This window comes from Xenopus tropicalis, chromosome 8 (genome assembly GCF_000004195.4).
Source record: "Xenopus tropicalis strain Nigerian chromosome 8, UCB_Xtro_10.0, whole genome shotgun sequence".
Taxonomy (NCBI): domain Eukaryota; kingdom Metazoa; phylum Chordata; class Amphibia; order Anura; family Pipidae; genus Xenopus; species Xenopus tropicalis.
Genome location: NC_030684.2, coordinates 126,118,077 through 126,142,272, shown reverse-complemented (window position 1 = coordinate 126,142,272; position 24,196 = coordinate 126,118,077). Strand labels below are relative to the sequence as shown.

Genomic DNA, 24,196 nt, shown 5'->3' with positions numbered 1-24,196 from the left:
GGGGTGGGTCTTCCTCTTTGGCTGCATCTGCTGACCCAGGTGGATGTTCCACTGAGCCTGGGATCAACAGGGCCCCAGTAAAGCATTTTACCCTAGAGTCTGCATCTACTCTAGAGAAGTTGGGGACAGGGACCCCGTGAATGAGGACCAGTTAGATAGTTACTCTTGTTGAGCACTTTCTAGGAAAGGGAGATAGAGACGGAAAGAAGCAAGAGCAGTTTTGGCTCCACCAAGGAAAATAGTGGTAAGTATTCATCCATACAGGCACTGTTGCCTTAGCGTAGGGCCATGGTTAAGACATAGGAGGCAGGCAGTATCTGAACCCTGATCCATAGTTGCTGTGGGACCCTGAATGCTAGAGTTAGTCAACCTGAGTAGTGTGGTATCCAATCTGACTGTTCCAAAGGGTGGGCAAGCTGACCAGGTGCACCGACCCTGCCCAGGAGGATTTGGGATAAACCGGTATGCATCCTCTCTGTGCTGTCCTCAGAGTATTACTGTCTTATAGAAGCTGTATGTGAGTAAAGCTATAACCCTGCATATTGATCGTCTCTGACAATAAACTGATTCTATTGTTCAACTGCAAGAAGCTTCTGGCGCCCATTTGTTACTTTGCACTGCACACAGTTACAGTAGGTTTTAGTTGCACTACACCACAGCTCTGTTTGGTCACTTCCACTTAGCAAAGGCCCATCCTGAAGGATTGAGTTGCATGTACCCTATGCTCTAAACCTACACTAGCCATGCTGTTGGCTTTGTTACAGCCAAGAAGGGGTTACATAAATATGAAGTGTAAAGTTCACATCAGGTTGAAAGGTCTCCCCACACATAGCTGATAAGGTTATATAACTGGCTGAGCCAGCTGGCAGTTAGTGTATGTGGGCTAACACAGTATAAATATTGTCCTCTTAATACTCATGCACAGAACAAGGTGGAACGTGGAGAGACATTGCAACACTACAAAGAAGGACAATCTTATTTTCTGTAAAATAACATTATTCTTTAAAAAAACTTAGCAGTGCATATATTATCCAGGATGTCCATAAAGCAAAGGGACTCCTTAAAGGTATGGTTAATGCTTGGCTTTCTGGGGACAATTGTATTCCAAGATGACTTGATGACTTTTAGGTTCTATATTGTTTAGTTTTATGGTTTTTCTCTCAAACCGAATTCTGAAGCATTATAAAACAAAAGAGTATATACATAATAATGCAGATTACAAATACTGGAAGGTGTCCATTAGAACATACCATATAAAGAAGAGGGGGGACATGAGACCAAGAATGAATAGAATGTCAGTGATCTTTTATGTATTGAGCTCTAAACTCTATATAAATCTGTCCCAAAGTGTGTGACCGGCAAGATCATGAAACTGACAGACGGGGCATTGGGCGTTGTGCTTACCAGGTGGCAGTCACTTTAGTATAGTCTATAGTCTATCACGAAGGATTGTTAATTTAGATGAAGCTTTTCTAATGAGAGAGATCATGTAACAATCAATCATTAAGAGGAATGTTTTCTTTTATGGAGATGGGGAGATATGTCCTGTGGTTTGTCTTCTTCGCTGGATCTCTTGCAGTAGAAGGTGAGTTTTTCATAACATGAAGATCCCCTTTTCCCCCTTTCGAGCCCCATAGTTGACAGTTTTATATAAGTCCAATTCTGACATCAGAAGGAACAAGCTAGTTATAGTTTTTGTAGTTCATATTCTGCAGGGCTGTACAATAGAATGGTTTATTCAAGGAAGATAAACAGTACAGCCGATAACTGATACAGCGGCTAAAGAGGGACCTGCTGAATAGAACTTGCAATCTAAGCAGCTTCTACAGACATTAACTCATATAGATAAGGAAAACCATGTTGGCTTGCTTACATGCTTACGGGCACATGTGTAACTCATGGGTATTTCCTACAATATCACTGTTCAGTTCTTTACATGAAGAGTCACTTAAACCACTGAATATATGCAGCAATTCTCTCCTCTTCTCTCTTTGTCTCTCTTTATTCTAGATTTAGGAGGAAAAGTCTTTATTTTTCCCAAGGCCACAGACACAGTCCGTGTGATTCTAAAGCCTACGATAAAAAAGCCAGTAGAGAGTTTGACCGTTTGCCTGGAATCCTACACAGAATTGACTCGAGGACATTCCCTTTTCTCTTTGGCCCTTCCAGGAAAGGACAATGCTCTTCTCATCTTCCCAATGTCACAGACCAAATGTGAGTTCATTGTAAACCAAGAAGCTTACCAGTTCAGAGTAAACCCAGAGGTATTTGACTGGAAACATACCTGTATGACCTGGGATTCTGAGTCTGGAGTGGTTCAGCCCTGGATTAATGGAAAACTGTACCCCAGAACTGTTATAAAGCAAAGATTACAGATTGATAGTGAGACCAGTATAATGCTGGGACAGGAACAGGATTCATATGGTGGCAGGTTTGATGTCAGTCAGTGTTTTGTGGGTGAGATAAGCAATGTGCACATGTGGGATTATGTCCTGACCCAGGAAGACATACAGAAGGTTATGGCTGGAAAAAACGATTTGAATGGGAATATCATTAACTGGAGATCATTGCAGTACGAGATAATAGGAGATGTGACTGTCCAGCCTAAGCTACAGTGCCAGTCTCTGGAGAATAATTATAACTTGTATTCCAAGTGCCATGAAAGTTAATTACAGGACTCTTTGATTTTTTTAATAAACTAAATGCTTTATACATATAGAGCACATAATCAGCTCGTTGTATGCATTCAGATCATATTAAAAATCAGGGATGCGTCTTATAAATGCAAAATATTGCATTTATATTGTTCCTAAATGCGCATTATACAGTAACCTTAACCTTGGCTGCCAGTATATGTATGCAAGGGTTTCATGAACTTGAATTAAAGATATTTGAAATAAAGTTTTGATGTGAAATATGCTGAGCTAATACTGATAATGGTGGGTAATAGCTGCTCTCTGACACAAAATAAATCTGCATACAGGCATTTCTGGGGTCTCATAAAGCTATGGGAATTTTTATACTACAACAACCATGCACCCAGAGCTTTACACAGATAACTGCATTAATCAGTTATGACACTCAGGCCCGCATTTGTGGCGAGACAACAAAGGCCCCGTCCTAGGGCGGCAGAAATTTAGGGGCAGCATGCCGCCCCGCCGCAACAAAATTTTGACATTTTGCTCCCATACAGAGCAATGGGGACTTCTCCCCACTGCTCCATATAGGAGTTTAAATGCCCACGCATGTGCGCTTGTGGCGGCGCGGCACGGGGGGTGGTGGGGTTGTTTGCATGCACGGGGGGGGGGGGCAGGGCGCGAATGGGGGGGCGGCCTAGGGGCGCCCGGATTTGAAATCCGCCGCTGATGACACTGAGGACAAACAAGTAGAAGGGAGCCAATATGCTGGACAACCTGAACCGTAAACGGCAGAACAGAGTCTGGAAGCCATGAAAAGATGAGGTTTAATAAAAATAACTTAATGTACAAAATAGAAACCAGAATGAGTGTGCTGAATATAAGTGAGGTAACCGGCAGGCTGAAGCAGAGTCCAATAAAAAGGCCAGATGTCGGGGCAGGCAGCAAGCAACAAAGGTCCAATCAACAGGCCGAGGTCAGGACAGGCTGAAATAAACAGGCTGAGGTCAATCTAAGGAACTTAAAATCAGGACTAAGCAGGTTCAATGCAAAACTGGCCAAATCTGGTAGGAGAACTCAATGATTGGAAACCAGAAGTTGCTTGAAACAGGCTTTTAAAGGGTCTAAGATGCTTAATCGAGGACACAAAGTTAACAATGTGGGTGGAGGAGAGCAGCAAGGAGAGGTAATATATATCTATCACGATAACTGACCCACACCAACTCCAAAGGTTCCCAGTGGCTGAGAGGATTAGTGCAGACACAGTTCAACACGGAGACCGATTCTATGTGTTTTTTGACACTATACAGGTATGGGATACCTTATGATACCTTATCCGGAAACCCGTTATTAGGGGGTCCCTAAGGTCTTTAATTATGCAGTGGCGTTTGCTGTGCTATCCACAGGGGAGAAAATCATCATAGGTGGATTTTCAATAAGGCTAGGGTAGGCTAAGCCTCCCCAAACCTGCTTTGGCACCTTAAAAAAAACAAAAAAAAAACCTGGCTCCCTTTCTGCACTGTCCTGCAAATCTTCTCCAGGTTCTGCAGAAATCAGCTGTGCTCTGATTGGATCTTTCTTCTTGTGGATTCTCCAATCAGAGCACAGTTTTCTTGACAGGCAGTAAAATTGACCAATCAAGGCGCAGATGCAGACAGGGATCGGGAGATTTTGCAAACTGGAGGCAGTGCAGAATTGAAGACTAAAAAAAGAAGAATCTGCAGGCTGTAAACTTTACCCAAGAACCAACTTTGAACTTTTGCTGCAGTTTTCCTCCCACAGGTACTATACACAGGTACTATACTGTATATGTTCTAAAGACTGACCCACTAGCTGAAATTAAATTGTTTTTGTCACCTGACATCTATAATATCCCTTTCCCCTACCCTAACAGATGGAGGGTAAGTTAACTTTTCCCCCTGACAAAGCTCATTGTGCTTTTATATATTTGTTATGGTTTTTTGCACTTTCTATTTTTCCTTTTACTTTTGTCATTGTTTTTTGCATTTCTAGTTAGTTACAGTGGGGCCAATGTTGTGTATCAGTGCCAGTATTATAGTGCCAGGGCCTGAATATCTGCCATCTGTACCCACTGCTCCTCACGGCATATAATGTGCTGGTTTTGTATATAAAGACTGCGTCTCACTGTATATAACATGCCTGGGATGTCAGTACCCACTGCCTGTCTCTCTATAAAGCTAACTTAAACACATCTAAAGGGGAGGTTCACATTTAAGTTAACATGTAGTATATTATAGAATGGCCTATTCCTAGCAACTTTGCAATTGGTCTTCCTAGTTAATTTTTTATAGTTTTTGAATCATTTGCCTTTCGCTTCTGCCTCTTTCCAGCTTTCAAATGAGGGTCACTGACCAAAAAGTATTGCTCTGTGAGGCTACAGTTTTATTTTTCCATGCAGACCCTTAACTAACTTAACTATTCATATTCCCATCTCTTGCTTAAACCACTACCTGGTAAATAAGACCCTAGCAACCAGATAGCTGCTGAAATACCAAATGGAGAGCTGCTGAAAAATAAGCTAAATAACCGAAAAACCATTCAAAATAAAAGAGAACCAATTGCAAATTGTGTCAGAATATCAATGTCTACATCATATTAAAAGTTAATTTAAAGGTGAACTACCCCTTGAAGCTAACTGATCACAAACACAAATGTTGGAGAACCCTTAACAAGTGCGCGTATGAATGCTTTTACATCCTAAGCATTTTAGGGTTAAAAAAAGCACCCCCACCCGCACTTTTGCACAGTATCCCTGGGAGTCAGTGGGAACGGCAAGAGGTAGTTGGGAGGTTAATTTTTTACACCAGCAGCGAATCCACTAAGTCTCACATTAGCTGTAGGTCAGTCTGTGTTAGCCTCCCCAAACAAAAAAGTCACCTTCCGCCTATGAAAATCATATATAGATTTAAGGGTGTGTCTTAACATGAATTAATAAACTACTTTCACATACGAGTGATGGGTGAAATCCCTGCAGTGAGCACCAACCATTTGGTTTTTTTTTAAGCGCTACCACCATTAATGTGGGTATGGTCTTAAAAGCTCTTGTGATAACATGGGTGTGGTTTGAAGTGGGTGTGGCTTAAACAAGGGAGTGGTCAAAACCTGTTTGTATTATTGCCCCTCCACCACATAGGACACAATAATTCCAGCTCTCGGTACCACAGATGGTTAACATGTCTTTTCTTATGTAATGATCACAGCATGCATGGTTCTGTCCCTATTCTTGAGGGCATCTTAAGCCTTGGTCCTATTCTTTGCATGTAAAACTTCATACTGGGCAACTGCAAGCTCTGTTGCTTAGATTTGGCCAGAAAAGTCTTTATTTTACCCAAGCCAACATTGACTACATACACATTCCTGAAGACAAGGGTAGAAAAGCCACTAAAGACTCTCACCACCTGCTTGTGATCCTACACAGTGTTTACTCCATTCCATACCCTTTTCTCTTTGGCCACTGGTTTGGCCTTTGGCTTTGTGTGGCCTGGACAGGTCAGGGTATGTACAGACACAGTTTAGGAGAATGGATCATCTATAAAAAGGTTTCCCTTATCAGATATTCAAAATTGTGTATTAGTTTCTACCCCAGCTGGTAGTTACATGAGCTGGAACACAGTATAAATAAACATGCTCCTCTTGTTACATGCACAGGGCAAGGGACGAGGAGGCCATTCAGTGCAGAGACCCTGTAACACCACGGAAAGATAAAAAGTCATATAATCTGAATAGTAATATTCATTTTTTCAATTAAACCTGCTTTGCAGTGCTTATCTATTGTCAGGGATGTCTGTTAAAGAGAAGAGCTCCTTGAAGGTATGTTGATGACACTTTTTCTTAATTTTATAATTGCTCAGATTGATAACATTGAACAATGCCCATTTTTGCATATCTTGGTAGCTTAATGCCCTATAAATATTGGTAATGGGTGAGTGCAGAGGAACTCTTGTTGTTATCTATATGAATTTTTTGGTCTCAGCCTCATTGCACTACCGTTAAATTTTAAAATATAGTGGTGAGCACAACTTCCCCTTGTTTTGCTATAGTTTATACAAGAGCAGTGGCCAGCCCCATGTAGAAGCTACCTCCCTTCCCAGCTACAGTCACGTGATCCCAGTGGAGCCAATAAAAGGGCAACCATTTGTGGGTTTTAACCTTAAAAGCAAGTAAGTTGCAGTTCCTTTTGTAAAATGTATAATGAAGCAGTAGCAATACCGCCGCTCCCTATACGCAGAGTACGCACTCTGCGTAGGGCACCAACTCCCAGGGGGGCACCCAGGACCACCGCTCCCTATGCAGAGTGCGCACTCTGCGCACTAACATACCAGTCATCGGCGGCGGCTCCTTCTCTTATGCAGCAGCGACAGGCCCTTTTATAAGGTTGCGCCCATGCGTATGACGTCACACGTCAGCAACGAGGCGCAACCTTATAGAAGTGCCTGTTGCAGCGGCATAAGAGAAGGAGCCGACGCCGATGACTGGTCTGTTGGGGGTAATTTCTATGGGGGCAATTGGGGGCATTGTGTGTGGGGGCTACCACCTATGGGGGGTACTGTGTATAAGGCAATTGGGGGCACTGTTTATGGGGGCAATTGGGGCACTGTGTATGGGGGCAATTGGGGCACTGTGTATGGGGGACACTGTTTATGGGGGCAATTGGGGCACTGTTTATGGGGTCAATTGGGGCACTGTGTATGGGGCACTTTCTATTGGGGGCACTGTGTGTGGGGGCAACTGTCTATGGGGCAATTGGGGGCACTGTTTATGGGGGCAATTGGGGCACTGTGTATGGGGACACTTTCTATTGGGGGCACTGTGTGTGGGGGCTACTGTCTATGGGGGTACTGTTTATAGGGGCAATTTGGGCACTGTGTATGGGGGCCCTGTGTATGGGGCACTTTCTATTGGGGGCACTGTGTGTGGGGGCTACTGTCTATGGGGCAATTGGGGGCACTGTTTATGGGGGAAATTGGGGCACTGTGTATGGGGACACTGTGTGTGGGGGCTACTGTCTATGGGGGTTACTGTCTATGGGGCAGTTGGGGCACTGTGTATGGGGGCTATTGGGCACTGTGTATTTCTATTGGGGGCACTTCCGTAATATTTGGGGAAGGGGCACAAAAATAAATTTCTGCTTAGGGCACCCATTTGGCCAGCAGCGGCCCTGAGCAGTAGAATTCTTAATGAATCAGATAAAGGTAAGTGTAGGACTGGCCAGACCGGGGGTGACTGACGCAGTTGGCCAGCTTGAAGTATATTGTAATATATGGACAAACAATCTTGGTATCTTGGTAGCTTAATGCATAGAATGTCCTAATGTCCTATATATTGGTAATTGGTGAGTGCAGATAAACTTTTGTCGTTGTCTATATATATATATACAGTATACTGTACATACACATTGTTCTGCTTCTCTCCAATATGAAGACCATGCATTTGTCTTAATTACAGACAAGATGATAAATTACACATTGCCAAGTAGAAAGAGTATACACATTTTAGTAAAATAAAGACATCACCATACTAACTATGCTTTTCAGTTGCTAGGGTAAGTAACCTGGCAAATGGATGGTGGGTAAAATGGAAGGCTAGCCTAGTAGGATAGGGTTGGGTTACATATGGATAATATGACCTGTTTTCTCATTGTACTTAGTTTTTGAATGAAACTTTCTTGCTTCCTACTTTTCCTTTGCTGTTCTATATGGAATGATACACACACAATGCCAACAGGGCAAACATGTGACGGGAAACCTAATCACACAACTGAGTTATTTAATGCAAAAGTATTGGGCTAAAATGTTTATCAGTAAATGCAAAGGGTGGAATACCCCACACAAAGGAATATAAGTGAGGTGTAACACTACAAAACTAACCCCCATATGTAAGGAATGGCAACCCACAGCAACCAATAGGATTCTTTCTTTTAAACAGATGACTAGTGAAATTGGCCAGATATCGATCGGCCAGGTTAAAAGATTCAGTCGGATCGGGGGCTGCATCGGCTCGTTGATGCGGTCCCCGAACCGACTGATACATTGCCGCCTACATAATCCGGTCGTTTGGCCAAGCGAGCGGATCTTACCGTGTATGGGGACCTTTAGACAATGTTAATATGTTATGTGAAGGCATACCTATAATAGCAGGGGTCTCTAATAATTAACCTGAACCTGTAACCAAACAGGTTACAGTACCTCACAGAAGGTTAATGATCAAATTAAGGAATATTGGCCTAGAACATAATATTTGTAATTGGATAGAGAACTGGCTGAAGGATAGAGTACAAAGAGTGGTGGTAAATGGAACATTTTCTAATTGGGCCAGTGTGGTTAGTGGAGTACCGCAGGGGTCAGTCCTTGGTCCTTTGCTTTTTAACTTGTTTATTAATGACCTGGAGGTGGGCATAGACAGTACTGTTTCTATTTTTGCTGATGACACTAAATTGTGCAAAACTATAAGTTCCATGCAGGATGCTGCCGCTTTGCAGAGCGATTTGACAAAATTGGAAAGCTGGGCAGCAAACTGGAAAATGAGGTTCAATGTTGATAAGTGCAAAGTTATGCATTTTGGTAGAAATAATATAAACGCGAACTATCTACTAAATGGTAGTGTGTTGGGGGTTTCCTTAATGGAGAAGGATCTAGGGGTTTTTGTAGATAACAAGTTGTCTAATTCCAGGCAGTGTCATTCTGTGGCTACTAAAGCAAATAAAGTGCTGTCTTGTATAAAAAAGGGCATTGACTCAAGGGATGAGAACATAATTTTGCCCCTTTATAGGCCCCTGGTAAGGCCTCACCTTGAGTATGGGGGGCAGTTTTGGGCTCCAGTCCTTAAGAAGGATATTAATGAGCTGGAGAAAGTGCAGAGACTGCAACTAAACTGGTAAAGGGGATGGAAGATTTAAACTATGAGGTGAGACTGTCGAGGTTGAGGTTGTTTTCTCTGGAAAAGAGGCGCTTGCGAGGGGACATGATTACTCTGTACAAGTACATTAGAGGGGATTATAGGCAGATGGGGGATGTTCTTTTTTCCCATAAAAACAATCAACGCACCAGAGGTCACCCCTTTAGATTAGAGGAACGGAGCTTCCATTTGAAGCAGCGTAGGGGGTTTTTCACGGTGAGGGCAGTGAGGTTGGGGAATGCCCTTCCTAGTGATGGGGTAATGGCAGATTCTGTTAATGCCTTTAAGAGGGGCCTGGATGAGTTCTTGAACAATCAGAATATCCAAGGCTATTGTGATACTAATATCTACAGTTAGTATTAGTGGTTGTATTTATAGTTTATGTATGTGAGTGTATAGATTGGTAGGTGTGGGTTAGGTGTGCTGGGTTTACTCGGATGGGTTGAACTTGATGGACACTGGTCTTTGTTCAACCCTATGTAACTATGTAACTAAATAAAACAATGGACTAAAAAAGCTGTAAAAGTGGCAGCACCTTATTGTGTATCATAGAAGCAGGTAGGATAGAGGAGGGTAAGCTTGTCTAACAAAATCTATGTTTGAAGACTGACTGTTTAAAGAGTGAATATTAAATGTTATGTTTTCTTTTATGGAGATGGTGAGATATGTCCTGTGGTTTGTCTTCTTCACCGGATGCCTTGCACAAGAAGGTGAGTTTATCATAGTAGGTAATAAGAATATAAATATTAAGGCCCACTTTTTTTCTCTTTTCAAGCCCCACAGTTTCCATTTTTATTCAAGTCACATGTTGACATGAGAACAAAATGTTTCTAATGGCTGACATTCTTAGGTTTGCTAATAAAGCAACGTGCCCCCTTGTGATACTTAGACCACGGTCCCCTTTTTAGGGAAGCCTGTGCTACACTGTAGCAACAAATAAAATGGACTTAAGAATAGATTTATTATCAGCCCCCAATATGATTCAGCATTGACATTAAACACATGAATCTTCCTTCCCCACACACTCTTGACACTTGAGGTTCCCCAGACCACTAGGCTCCAGCCCCTGCCTACTTTCCTGAATCTCCTGGGCTGTCAGGAACACTGCTCCTTGCCAGAGAGGGCTCAGCCTTATGTTCCAGGTACACTAGGCCATACATACACTAGTCCCTATCCTCCTGGGTCCCTAACTGGGTGAGTACCACCGGGGACCTGGTCCTTCTCCACCTCCTCATTGGAGCTGCTCATCTCTCTACTAGGGCTGGTATTTTGCAGGCCTAGCAGTTAAAACACCTGTATTACAAATGTATTACAATGTAGTTGCTGGTTAATTTGTATTATCCTTAAAATAAGCCCCTTGCCCACCCATAATCTGCCCAAATCCAGCCCAAACTTACCCTTTAAGCTTCCCAGATCGCTCTATAACCTGCCCTCTTGCTGTCACATCACGTGTCATAGCTCTCACCTTTTACATCACAGGTCCCATCACTGTCAATTAGCTTTTTGTTCCCACCCCCACTGGCTGAACCAGAAATCACAATAGTTACAATAAAAACATGTTCCCACTCCTTACAAGTGACCTTACATATGTTGGGCTTTGGCGCTACTCCTGCTCTTAAGATATATTCCCAGTGGCTCACAGCAGCCTCAAGAATACCTACTAATGCAGATGAATTTTTAGGTTTACAGCCTCTTTTTTTAAATAGTAACCAATTAAAGCTTTTTAACCAATTTACCTTTGTATTTGCCCCTCCTACAGTATATAATAAATATATGAAAGATGTTGAGGAGGGAGATATATTTCCTACTTTTTCTAGTCTAGTATTCTACTTTCCCTCGGGTATATTGCTGTAGGCTGTATTGGCATTCATGTTGCTCTTTTAAAGTAAGCTATTTTAGCTGCCCCTGCTGCATTGTAACTTATATTATTACCTGCATTAGTAATTTAAAAGAAATAACAGCTTCTACAGACTTTGGCTCATGTAGAAGAAAACATGGTGGCTTGCTAACTGGCACATGTGCAGCCCATAGGTATTTTCCTTACTACAATGTATTCTTTGCATGAAGAGTCATATAAATCCATTATTTTGATAATGTGATACAGTCCCAATATGTGTGTAGTCACATGTCCTACTCTCCTTCTCTCCTTGACTTCCTTCATTCTAGATTTAGGAGGAAAAGTCTTTCTTTTTCCCAAGGCCACTGACACAGCCCATGTGATTTTAAAGCCTGTGATAAAAAAGCCAGTAGAGAGTTTCACCGTTTGCCTGGAATCCTACACAGAATTGACTCGAGAACATTCCCTTTTCTCTTTGGCCGTTCCAGGAAAGGACAATGCTCTTCTCATCTTCCCAATGCCACCGACCACATGTCGGTTTATTCTAAACCAAGAACCTGTCGATCCCAAAGTACAACCAGAGGTTTTTGATTGGAAACATACCTGTGTAGCTTGGGAATCTGGGTCTGGAGTGGTTCAGCTCTGGATCAATGGAAAACTGTATCCCAGAACTGTTTTAAAGAAGGGGCCACTGATTGATGCTAAGGCCAGTATAATCCTGGGGCAGGAACAGGATTCATATGGGGGCGGCTTTGACATCAGTCAGTCCTTTATGGGCGAGATAAGCAATGTGCACATGTGGGATTATGTCCTGACCCAGGTAGACATACAGAAGGTTCTGGCTGGAAAAAAGGATGTAAATGGAAATATCATTAACTGGAGATCATTGCAGTATGAGATAAAAGGAGATGTGACTGTCCAACCTAAGCTACAATGTCGGTCTCTACAGAACCATTATAACTTGCTTTCTTCATGCAATGAAACTTAATTACAGTATTTTGCATGATGGAGTCACGCGCCACATATCTATACTGGTTTCATTCTGATTTACTAAGTATCTAAATGCTTTATAGCTGTAGTGTTCATAATTAGCTTATTCTATTTAATGGGATTGTGGGAAAAATCAGGGAGGCTTCTAATAAATACTATTGGTTATCGTGTTCCGATCAACTGCAATCAGTCCGGCCTTTGTAGGTTGCTTTCTAGAGATGTCCCTTACTGTTCCCATGATACAGTCACCTTGGTTGTCAATGTATTATGCAATGTTTTAACAAGCTCTTTAGAACTAAATAAAGTTATGACCGTTGTTACTGTGCTCTATAGATTCTTATTTGTACATTTACTGAAGGAAGCAGGACGTCTATTGAGCCTAAAATGTCTCGTAATGGAGGGTAATAGCCTCCCTCTGATAAACATATCAGCATACAGTTGGGCATTTCTGGGGTCCATATTGGTAGAGGAACTGTAATATGTACCCATCTGTAAATACAATGTGAGGCTCTGCTGGGGTTTGATCCAGGACCTCCTGGTTGTTGGCTGCTCTCCATTACCATTGAGCCAGGAAATAAGCCAGCAAGAGGTTATTGCATATATGTTCTTCCATCTCACCCGCTTCCATCTCTCGTCTACGCACACTCCGTCATGTCCAGTCAAGTCTTCACCTGCTCCGTCCAGTCCTATAACAGCCCCTGCCTCAAGGACTCGCCTTCCCATCTCCGACTCGTAACATGCTTTTTTATACTACAACTTTTCATTACCTATAAATCACTGTGTTCCCCAACATACAGTGATTCTTCATAAGGTTTCTGCCTCAATCTGCTTGTATGTCTTTGTAGTGTGGGAATCAGAAACGATGGAATCCAGATGGTTCTCAGGAGTTTAGTGGTACAAGGCAGCAGTACTAACCACCATGGTGATGTTGCCCATAGCAACCAATCAGATCTTTGCTTTTGTCTTCTAACTTTTGGTAACCATTCAAATCTAATCACTGATTGGTTGCTGTGGGCAAAATCACCAATGATGTTTGTCTCCAGTGCTAATAAAGACACTCCTTAATGTGGAAATCATTTGAAGTTTTCCAGGCTATGAAACCCTTTAGCTCAGGAAAGGCCTTGCTTTCTTAAATCCACTCTTTAAACACTGATTATGTTAATTAATTTGTAACTTAAATGAGAAGGAAAGGTAAAAACTAAGTAAGCTTTATCGGAAAGCTCTGTGTAAATACAGCCATAAGCACTCACAGAAAGTCCTCTATCAAACAAAACACAGGATGTCTTGTCTTCTTTTGTGTAAACATGTTCTTCGGTATCTGAATTCCTCTCTCACAAAAATCCTTCATTCTCGGGGCCTGAGTCTGCGCAGCTCGCTCCTCTCTCCCTTCTCCTGCTCCCCCGCTCCCATAAGAATTCAGCAAAATTCCCTCCCATCAGAATGTGTGATCTGTGCTACCAACGGCTAAAGCTACAGCAGGGAAGCTACAAAAATCCGAGCTAAAATGGCAACTGCTATCTTTAACAAACAGAGGGAGTTTCTAGGGCTGTTTACTCACTTATGGTAAAGCTTTCTGCAGAAAGCAGAAAGTTTTAATGACTTGCCTTCTCATTTGGGTTCTCTTGTAATTGTCAGTGTCTATTTATTCCAGTCTGGGAATACAACACTAATTAAACACCTTATGAAACAAGCGTGTTAATGTGATTACCTTATTTTTTGGGGTATTCAGCTGTATCCTGTACCTGGAAGCCACATTATCAGGAGATGGACTTGTTCTATAACTATGTTGGCATGCTGCAGGATAAACCTTGGCCCCTAAGTAGCTCCTCCAACAGCTGCAGCCATTCAGTTTGCTGGAAAAGATCATTGGAGGATCTGTAATGAAACTTTATCCTATGCTGAACGAATGAGGATTGAATTTCCTTTCCATAATCCCTGTGTGCCTCACAAGTGCCAATTGGCTCAATAAGCCATTTTTATTATCCCAGCAAGTTAGAAGAATTACCGTTGCAACCTGATTTTCGAATTTGTGTATTTGTGCGAATTTTTTATGCTTTTAGCAAACAGCAATGAGAGAAGAGCCCATATTATTTATGGTTTCTCGTGTTCTTTAATATGAGAGTTCAATGACCCGCTATTTGTTTATGTAACTGGGGATGTGGTGTATCTCTCGCCAGATGTATTGTGCAAGAGATATTCTGTACAGAGAGTACACAGACTCAGTTCTTGTGTAAGAAAAGTGACGGGAAAAGGCCAGTTGAAGGGAATAGACTGATAAGCAAAGAGCACTATGTAAACGAAACCAATGAAAATAAAAAAGTATCCCAGAGGAGTTCTAACTGGATTTCTCATAGACATGATATCAGTCTGTTCCTACAGGCATTAAATGTATGATAACATGAGCAATAATCAGCTTATTTGCCTTTATTGGTCACTGATTTAACAAACAATGTGAAAGGGTAGGGTTCAGGGTGGTGTTTTGAATCTGCCCTAAGGATATGTCAATATAAATTCATTTCTTTTTATTCTCTTTTTTCAAATAGGAATATATAGCTATATGTGTTTGTTTCGAATGCCCAGGCTAGAATTGTCAAAGGGTAGAATTCTTATCTTGTTCATGTTGGGGTCATAATAATAAGTGACTCCCAAAAAATCCAGCAGGGTTGGCTGGTATGTAGAATGGGGATAGCCCAAATACTGGCCATACATACAAGGGATGATATAAACCGCCAACTCAGCAACATTGGTTTGAGTTGGCAACTTATTATTTATTTGGGCAAGTGTTGAAGTCCCATTGGATAAGGCTGGCACTGGTGCAGTCCTCACCCAGTTGGGTCTTCATAGGGATCTGTTATGATCTGATTGTTGGTCTGGGGCTCAAGTAATGTGACCACATTGACATTTCTGACCAAATCAGGGAAAGATAGACTTGTTTGTCAGCCTCACCAAACAGTGGTTTGACCACTTTAGAAGGGCACTCATCCAATAGGTTTGCAGATAAAGTAAATGGTTGTATAAAGCTTAGTACACATCGATGGGCCGTCTCCTATTCATCTTCTAATCTGTCACTGAAACCACTTCTTGGTTGCTAGGGTCAGCAAAAAAACAAAAAAACTGGAAATGCAAAAGAACAATTGCAAGTTCTTAGCACATCCGTGGCCACAGCCCCTATTTCAGTTCAAGTAAGAAACCCTACAGAAATAGCACTGTATCTTTATTTTGGCTGGCATAGCACATTCTGGTTAGCATTTCCTGGCATTCTGCTTAAAGTGCAATATGTGGCATTTCTCTCATCTTATTGCAACATTTCACACACAGACTGTACATGCGTCAGAGGCATCTATTCCATCTGTTCCAGCTGCTCCCACAATCATCTGTAAAGGCACCCGTCTGCTTTTTAACATGGTAAATTAATGAATGGGGGGGGGGGGAAGACGTGAGATTTTATACCTTAGTTCAAAATTGACCTACAGAAAAATGTAATCCCAATTTACACCCCACTAAGACATTCACTTGCATAGTATGCAATATTAAGGGGAAACACATTTAGCAGAAACACGCCTGGTTTCCTAGATTTCTTACTGTTAACAAAGATATACTATAAATGGCACAAAAAGATGAATTGTGTTGCATTGATCTTTCCCTGTGTGTCTGTAGCACTCCCTCACCCATCCCTTTAATGGTATTTGTATGCCCTTAAAAAGGTGTTGGTCCCAGAGCACTTTCCCCTATTAAGCTACAGTGAAGGAACATTAGTCTATGAGACCAATGTTTTGGTCAGAATAGGTCAGGATTTGGTCAGGATTATCAAACAATGCAAAGAAAGAAGTTCAACAAACATTGCCTGGGAAATCAGGCTAGCCCCCCTCCCACACACATTTGGAGCTGTTTGTGTTGCCATTATTGCCATTATTGAAACTGTAGAGGTTTGCACTAGGCTATTGCTCCAAACCCAAATCTAGACTGGGAGACCAGAGAGAGCTGTAGCTCCAGCACATGTTGTGGCTTTTTAGGAAAAACACCTTAGAAAATGTACAGAGAAGTTGAAATACCCCCAACTTTCAAATTGCCAGAGGCTCAATATATTCATTTAAATCTAGCCTTGCAATTGTTTGTTCACGCACTGTATCTAATGAAGGAGTCACAATTCTACTTCATGATGAGACCTGTCCTAGTAACACAACAAGAATGAATGTGGGGCTCTTATACGTTCTAAGCACAGGGTAACACTGTGTTGGGGATAATGGAATTAGTATTGGCTTCTGGCTTTAGAACTGGTTAGAGTGAGGTTAATCAGTAAAACAGAGATAGAAAATAGATGTCTTCTTGTGTTGTTTGGGCAACTTTGATTAAAATTGTTGGAAATCATTTCCTTTTGCACTCAGTGATTAAGCAGAGAGCACAATAACCAAGGTTATCAGACTGCGTGGGACATACTTTTCCTGTACCAAAACATTCAGGATTCACTGATATGGGAAACAATAGTAGGCTGTTCCTGCCTGAGAGTCTATATAAGCACATATCCTATGAGTATGGACTGCATACCTGGCAGTAGGAAACATCGGGTCAGCTCCGTCGCCAGTGTACAGGAGAAATACAGGTAACAGATATTTGTTTTATGCAGGGTGGGGAACAGTTATGTACGGAAGAGCAGTAGGGCCACCAAAAAAAAAAAAATCCGGTGAATTATTACTTTTAAACTCATAATTATGACTTTAAAGAGTTGAAATTATGACTTTGACTTTTAATCTCATAATTATGACTTTTGACTTTTAAAGTCATAATTATGACTTTTAATCTCATAATTATGACTTTAAAAGTCATAATTTTGACTTTTTAAAGTCATAATTATGAGATTAAAAGTCATAATTTCGACTTTTTAAAGTCATAATTCACCAGAATTTTTTTTTTGGGTGGCCCTACTGCTCTTCCGTAGTTATGGGTTTATTTGCACCAAGAAATATTTCTGGAACAACATACACCTCAAAATGAGAATAAAGAGAGAAACAAAGAAAAGCCAAAAGCTGACATTATTTCTGAGTAGTTTGGTTGCAGTGACAGGGGGTAGATACAGATAGGTTTCCATTTCTATTATCTTGGTACTAAAGATAAAATAAAACGATCTAGCAAATGTCAGGCTACGGGGTGTATTTACAAGAAACCGCTTGGAAAAACTCCAATGCAAGGGAAGGGAGCCTCTGTGTACTTGAAATGCCAGGGCCTATTTTGACTCCCAGTCAAGGCCTGGCATTCGGCCTTCATTTTTTGTTTAGTTTTGTACTGTTAAAGCTTCTGTTCTTTCTTGCTGTGTGTTACATTTTACTATTTGTCTGTTGGAGCTTAGAGAATCTCCAGTGCTGGCTCTCACCCAAGTACCTGACAGTCAGTGCTGTTTATTTGAAAGGAGCTAGGTAATAAAAGATCTCAAAAATAAGGACAAAACATTCCATTTTTTTATTCGTCAAGCTGTCAGATTTTTAAAATGATCTTAAATTTTAATTATGTCAGATTTTGCACAGTATATTAAGTGGCTATATGCACAATTGCACTTTGGTATAATACTTAAACACAGGTTTTGTATGATAATTATGCACAATAATGCACATTGCACTTTGGAGTATAGATCATAGTTACAGTTTTTAGCACAGTATTTAAATTAATTAAGTAAAAGTAGAATTGTAAAACTGTGTTAGGCACTAGGATTGGACATTGAAAATGTTGGGTTTGCTAAGTAGACTGCTGTTTCTTATAATTCAACTTTTTATAAATTCAACTTTTTGGCCAAGATAAGACCTGTGAGTGCGGATTTCCTTCAATTCATGAGTATATATATATATCAGGGATCAGGCACTCACGTATCAAAAATAGGTAACAGATGCCTGGGTGCAGAATGTCAAAAGCATAGATATTGTAAACATATATCCCGCACTCACAGGGCTTATGAAAACAAAAGAGTATTTTATTGGTAAGTGACTAACGTTTCGGCTGACACAGCAGCCTTTCTCAATGTTAATGTAAGGCAAACAAATCCCCCAATTAAACCCAACAATGGCGCCAAAACCAGTGTGACGTCATACACTGGGATTGTGTTAGGGTAAATGGGTAAATAAATCAAAACAAATACAAAATAGAACATACAAATAAAAATGAAAATTAAAAAATAAAAAAGTAGGGAGATGAAAAAGTGAGACAAGCGTGATTGCGATAGAAGAGACACCCAGTGTGGAAGAGAATACGCAGTGAAAGGAACTGTAACTAGCACCTCATGTTCATAGGGTATTGCTGTGCCGGGAAAAAAAGAACAGCATCGGGGTAATAGAGGCAGTACATGTCACTACAGGCCGGGACCGCCAAGGAAAGAAATTGTAGGGACCCACATGTGTTGCGCTTATCTGTGCGTATCAGACCGAACACACAAAATGAGAGGTACGTAGCAACCGTCACGGCATAAGCAGTTGGTGGCGTGTATGAGAGGTACGGCTCCCTTCAAGGTGGCGCTTATCAGCGTGTATCAGGATTATTCACGATAGTAGATAAATAGCGTATAGGGGTGGGACCGAGGACGGCTAGTGACACGTATGAACATGGAATCCATGCCATTGAGGGGACCCAATACATCAATACGGTGCACAAATTTGTACCATCCAGGGTATGGGGAACGATGCGTAACATACTTAAAGGGTTAATAAAGAATTTTTTGAACTGTGTCGTTTATTTGGTCGGGCAAGGGTGCGGCAATATGGTGGACTGGTAAGGTGTTGGTGTCCGTACCCGGCAAAGGGCGAACCGCCACACACTACACACAAATCCATAACAGGCAAAGGGGAGGACAATGTACAGGTGCTATGAATAAAACGTGCACAGAACGGTACAACAGGGTACAAGCTAGCGGAAATAGCAAGCAGTATGAAATAAAAACAAGGTGAAGAGGCTGCTGCTAAATATTTACTATCTCAACATAGGTCTACCCTCCTGAATATTTTTCCAGCAGCCTCTTCACCTTGTTTTTATTTCATACTGCTTGCTATTTCCGCTAGCTTGTACCCTGTTGTACCGTTCTGTGCACGTTATATTCATAGCACCTGTACATTGTCCTCTATTTGGCTCATGTCATACCTGCCCCTTTGCCTGTTATGGATTTGTGTGTAGTGTGTGGCGGTTCGCCCTTTGCCGGGTACGGACACCAACATCTTACCAGTCCATATTGCAGCACCCTTGCCCGACCGAATAAACAACACCGTTCAAAAAATTCTTTATTAACCCTTTAAGTATGTCCCGCATCGTTCCCCATACCCTGGATGGTACAAATTTTATGCACCGTATTGACCTATTGGGTCCCCTCAATGGCATGGATTCCATGTTCATACGTGTCACTAGCCATCCTCGGTCCCACCGCTATACGCTATTTATCTACTATCGTGAATAAACCTGATATGCGCTGATAAGCGCCACCTTGAAGGGAGCCGTACCCCTCATACACGCCACCAACTGCTTATGCCGTGACGGTTGCTACGTACCTCTCATTTTGTGTGTTCGGTCTGATACGCACAGATAAGCGCAACACATGTGGGTCCCTACAATTTCTTTCCTTGGCGGTCTCGCCCTGTAGTGATATGTACTGCCGCTATTACTCCGATGCTGTTCTTTTTTTCCCGGCACAGCAATACCCTATGTCAGTGCTGTCCAACTGGCGGCCCCCCTCTGTGTGGCCCCCCAACTGTCTGGCTGCTTTGATGGCTTACTCTTGTGTAAGCTTTAAATGGTATCAGTACTGAGATTAACTGCCCCCCCCTGCATTGCTCACACCTCAGATTCAGGCTGTAATCAGGCCGTATTGTTTAAATATGTAATCCCCTGTACTGTTCACACCTTTTAATCTCTGCATTGTTCACCCCCTGCAGTGTTCACACCTCAGGCTCAGGCTGTAATCACCCCCATTGTTCCCCTGTTCACACCTCAGGAGCAGTAGAAACCCACAAATAATCCCTGCACACTACAAAAAGAACATATACTGAGGTGGTACTGCAATTAAAAAGTTTTTTAATATATAGTTATTGTGCAGAATGTAGGAGTAGTGCCAGCATTGTGTCACTGTAGGCTGCCTGTGTGTGCCATACACACAGGCAGCATAGGGCAAGCAGAGTATGGCACACACAGGCAGGGTAGGGAAGGCAGAGTATGGCACACACAGGCCAAGTTTGGCACAAACCAGCCAAGAATGGCACACACAGTGAAAGTATGGCACACGCAGGCAGGGTAGGGAAGGCAGAGTATGGCACACACAGGCAGGGTAGGGCAGGCAGAGTATGGCACACACAGGCCAAGTATGGCACAAACCAGCCAAGAATGGCACACACGGTGAAAGTACGGCACGCAGGCAGGGTAGGGCAGGCAGGGTAGGGAAGGCAGAGTATGGCACACACAAAGGCAGGGTAGGGCAGGCAGAGTATGGCAGGTTTTTGCTGTACTACAACCATTAATATGGGTATGGTCATGTGATAACATGGGTGTGGTTTCAAGTGGGTGCGGTTTCAAAAAGGGGAGTGGTCAAAACTGGCTTCCATTATCGGCCCTCCACCACGTAGGTCGGAAAAATTCCGGCCCTCGGTACAACAGAAGTTGGACAGCACTGCCCTATGTACATGAGGTGCTAGTTACAGTTCAGTACATATGTGTACAAGCGTTTCTTGCTTTCCTTTCACTGCGTATTCTCTTCCACACTGGGTGTCTCTTCTATCGCAATCACACTTTTTCATCTCCCTACTTTTTTATTTTTTAATTTTAATTTTTATTTGTACGTTCTATTTTGTATTTGTTTTGATTTATTTACCCATTTACCCTAACACAATCCCAGTGTATGACGTCACACTGGTTTTGGCGCCATTGTTGGGTTTAATTGGGGGATTTGTTAGCCTTACATTCACTTTGAGAAAGGCTGCTGTGTCAGCCGAAACGTCACTTACCAATAAAATACTCTTTTGTTTTCATAAGCCCTGTGAGTGCGGGATATATGTCCCTGAGGAAGAGCACAGTTTGGTGCTCGAAACGTCGGATCTCTTTCAATAAACCTTTTTTGTTTTTTCATAAAGTCCCTATGTGTGCGGTACTCTGTTTGCTTATTAAATTTTTTTGACCAGCACCGAGGGCATTTGTTTGCCTGATGGGTGTGCTCCTTTCTGTTTCTGTATATATATAAATATATATATAGTTCCAGTACTGGAAGCACACCACATACAAAGTGTTAATTGCCCGGGTGCTTATGCAGAAAATACAAATAACAGAGCAATGTAGGCCAGCACTCACGGGTCTTTTCTGGAATCACACTTTAGTAGAAATAAAATTTAAGCAAAAAAGAATCTTTGCTACTACATGGTTTTTTATTAATCCGACGTTTCAGTTCCTAACAGGAACTTTCATCAGAACTGATGAAAGTTCCTGTTAGGAACTGAAACGTCGGATTAATAAAAAACCATGTAGTAGCAAATATTCTTTTTTGCTTAAATTTTATTTCTACTAAAGTGTGATTCCAGAAAAGACCCGTGAGTGCTGGCCTACATTGCTCTGTTAAATATATATATATGTAGGGAAAGAGAGTATTTTTTGTTCTGGTTTATGCAGACTACCATACCTCCCAATAGCCTCATTTTCCAAGGGGCAGTCTTAATTTGCAGATCCTAAAAGTTGTTAACTGGGAAAATGGACAGACATGCATTTCAGGGAGTATCTGGTTGTGGCCTGGGGAGGACTGGGTTGTGTCCTAAATTGTCCCCTTTTTTGGGAATCCAGTGTTGAAAGGTATGCTATGCAGTCTCATCCATCTGATATGGACTGTAGGGCCCAGGTTGCAGCTTTTGGCCTGATAGAAATGTTCCGTGCAGTTGGAAAATGGACGGACAGGCATTTCAAGGAGTGCTATGCAGTCACATACAATCTGATATGGACTGAAGGGTCCAGGTTGCAGCTTTTGGTCTGACAGAAATGTTCTGTGCAGTTGGATCTGATTGATTACAAAGCCAGTTGGTACAAATGTATTTGGATTCCAAAATGCTGGACTGCATAAATGGCATTTGTAAACGGATTCTCTGTACAGACAGACTGCAACCCAATGGGACTGAAAGGTGACCAGGTGCCTCAGAAAGGGTCAATAGTTGCAGTGAAGGTTGGGAAATAAGCTTGAAATTGGGTGAATTTCTCAAGCCCATTTGTGCACCGATGGGTAAATTGACATTAATTGCCCTACAATCTGGCAGGAATGAATGATAATGACCATTACTCTAATCTTGGCTATTGGGTTTCACAGATAAAGCTCAGGGATTTGGCATTTCCTGTGTTTCTGAAGAGCAATGGAGGGAATTTGGCTCTGTCTTGTATTTCTCACAGGATCTCTGGCACAACAAGGTAAGTGCATGAGCATATATACTTATATACATATTTACTTTATTAAATAATACAGATACAATTTACAGATATCAGTAGTTACAGAGAAATTTGAAGTTCTGTGACCTGTATAAAATCCCTTAGCCTTGTGCCTATATGGTTGTCCTATGTCTATTACTATAGAAGTGGTGCTTTCAAACCCCTGAGATTACTGCTAACTACTATTTTATGCCTTAGCATTATTGTGTATCACATTTAGCTATAATTTCACTTGTCCAACACGATCATTTTCCTTGAATTTATGTTTACTAGATATGGGCGGAAAAGTGTTTATCTTTCCAAAGGAGTCTTCAAGTTCATATGTGATTCTAAAGCCATCAGTGATAAAATCCCTAGACAAGCTTACCCTATGCCTTCAGTCCTACAGTGACCTTACCAGAAGTTATCCACTCTTTTCATTGGCCACTAATGGATCTGGGAAGGATAACACCTTTGTCGTTGTTTCAACCCTAGTAAAAACCTTTATTTATGTGGACCAGGAAGAAACCATGTATACAGCTGCAGGAGGTCTGGACTGGAGGCACACCTGTGTGAGCTGGGATTCAGAGACAGGAATAATTCAGCTTTGGCTCAATGGTAGACTGTATCCTCGTAAGATTTCCAAGAAAGGCTTCATTATCAATGAAAAGACCAGTATCATCTTGGGGCAAGAGCAGGACTCGTTCGGCGGTGGTTTTGATCCCAAACAGTCCTTTGTGGGTGAATTAAGTGATGTTAACTTGTGGGATTATGTTCTAACACCACCTGACATAGAGAAACTCTTGCTTAATAGAAAGGATATGACCGGGAACATCATAAACTGGAAATCTCTAAACTATGAAGAGAAAGGTGGGGTCATCCATGACTTGAGACTTCAGTGCAAGTCTTGGACTCATACGTTCAGCTCATATTTTCAGTGCTAGTGTAACAAAATCACAGCCAAACTTTAAAAAATGAGGTGTTAGTACCACATTTTGGCCAAAATATGTAAGCTCACGTGCCATGTCAAGGCCCCTCATTGTACGTGAGTCCTACACTGTCTAATGACTTTGAGTCTGTGATGCAATTAAAATAAAGTCCCCCAGCAAACAATGTGACTGAGTAGTAAGACCTATTGCACCTACCTTTAGCTCAAAAAGGCTCTAGTGGGAAAGCAGGGAGCTTTTAAGCCCCAGCTCATTAGCACACACATGGAAGTGATTCATTGGTTTAAAGGCTACATAGCAGCTAGAAGCAAAATTTGGCTACAATTTGTACACAATTCCTAGACTTGCTGTATGGGGCTCTTGACTGAGCTTTTATTATAATGAACATTCTAATTCTACCTTCTACATCTAATTTACAACTGGGCATCACTTTTTTTAATAAATGTTTTGTGGTTTTGGAACTATTTGCCTATCTA

The 24,196-nt window shown here is 41.7% G+C and overlaps 3 protein-coding genes across 5 annotated transcripts; all 3 read left to right on the top strand.

Moving 5' to 3' along the window:
* Window positions 1-904: 904 nt before the first annotated feature.
* On the top strand, window positions 905-2,915 carry MGC107876 (protein). 2 transcript variants are annotated; one of them, XM_012954028.3, is made up of 3 exons: window positions 905-1,066; window positions 1,531-1,585; window positions 2,011-2,915. In XM_012954028.3, exons 1-3 carry the CDS (start codon window positions 1,037-1,039, stop codon window positions 2,667-2,669), a joined length of 744 nt encoding a protein of 247 aa, XP_012809482.2. In that variant the 5' UTR covers window positions 905-1,036; the 3' UTR covers window positions 2,670-2,915. The 2 variants fall into 2 exon arrangements, with proteins under 2 accessions (XP_012809482.2, NP_001015727.1); NM_001015727.1 differs by having other exon boundaries at window positions 944-1,066.
* Window positions 2,916-6,282: 3,367 nt separating this feature from the next.
* apcs (amyloid P component, serum protein) lies at window positions 6,283-12,703 on the top strand. 2 transcript variants are annotated; one of them, XM_012954027.3, is made up of 3 exons: window positions 6,283-6,467; window positions 10,207-10,261; window positions 11,718-12,703. In XM_012954027.3, the coding sequence occupies exons 1-3, from the start codon at window positions 6,438-6,440 to the stop codon at window positions 12,374-12,376; spliced, it is 744 nt and encodes a 247-aa protein (XP_012809481.2). In that variant the 5' UTR covers window positions 6,283-6,437; the 3' UTR covers window positions 12,377-12,703.
* Window positions 12,704-16,943: 4,240 nt separating this feature from the next.
* LOC496737 (uncharacterized loc496737) lies at window positions 16,944-24,181 on the top strand. The gene is made up of 3 exons (NM_001011284.1): window positions 16,944-16,978; window positions 22,679-22,776; window positions 23,068-24,181. The coding sequence occupies exons 2-3, from the start codon at window positions 22,722-22,724 to the stop codon at window positions 23,715-23,717; spliced, it is 705 nt and encodes a 234-aa protein (NP_001011284.1). The 5' UTR covers window positions 16,944-16,978; window positions 22,679-22,721; the 3' UTR covers window positions 23,718-24,181.
* Window positions 24,182-24,196: the final 15 nt, after the last annotated feature.

Excerpts from the sequence above, each read along its gene's own strand:
- MGC107876 (XM_012954028.3), top strand. The coding sequence starts at position 1,037 with ATGTCCATAAAGCAAAGGGACTCCTTAAAG. Across the intron at positions 1,067-1,530 it reads AGCAAAGGGACTCCTTAAAG|ATGGGGAGATATGTCCTGTG; the intron begins GTATGGTTAATG and ends TCTTTTATGGAG. Across the intron at positions 1,586-2,010 it reads TGGATCTCTTGCAGTAGAAG|ATTTAGGAGGAAAAGTCTTT; the intron begins GTGAGTTTTTCA and ends TCTTTATTCTAG.
- apcs (XM_012954027.3), top strand. The coding sequence starts at position 6,438 with ATGTCTGTTAAAGAGAAGAGCTCCTTGAAG. Across the intron at positions 6,468-10,206 it reads AAGAGAAGAGCTCCTTGAAG|ATGGTGAGATATGTCCTGTG; the intron begins GTATGTTGATGA and ends TCTTTTATGGAG. Across the intron at positions 10,262-11,717 it reads CGGATGCCTTGCACAAGAAG|ATTTAGGAGGAAAAGTCTTT; the intron begins GTGAGTTTATCA and ends CCTTCATTCTAG.
- LOC496737 (NM_001011284.1), top strand. The coding sequence starts at position 22,722 with ATGGAGGGAATTTGGCTCTGTCTTGTATTTCTCACAGGATCTCTGGCA. Across the intron at positions 22,777-23,067 it reads AGGATCTCTGGCACAACAAG|ATATGGGCGGAAAAGTGTTT; the intron begins GTAAGTGCATGA and ends TATGTTTACTAG.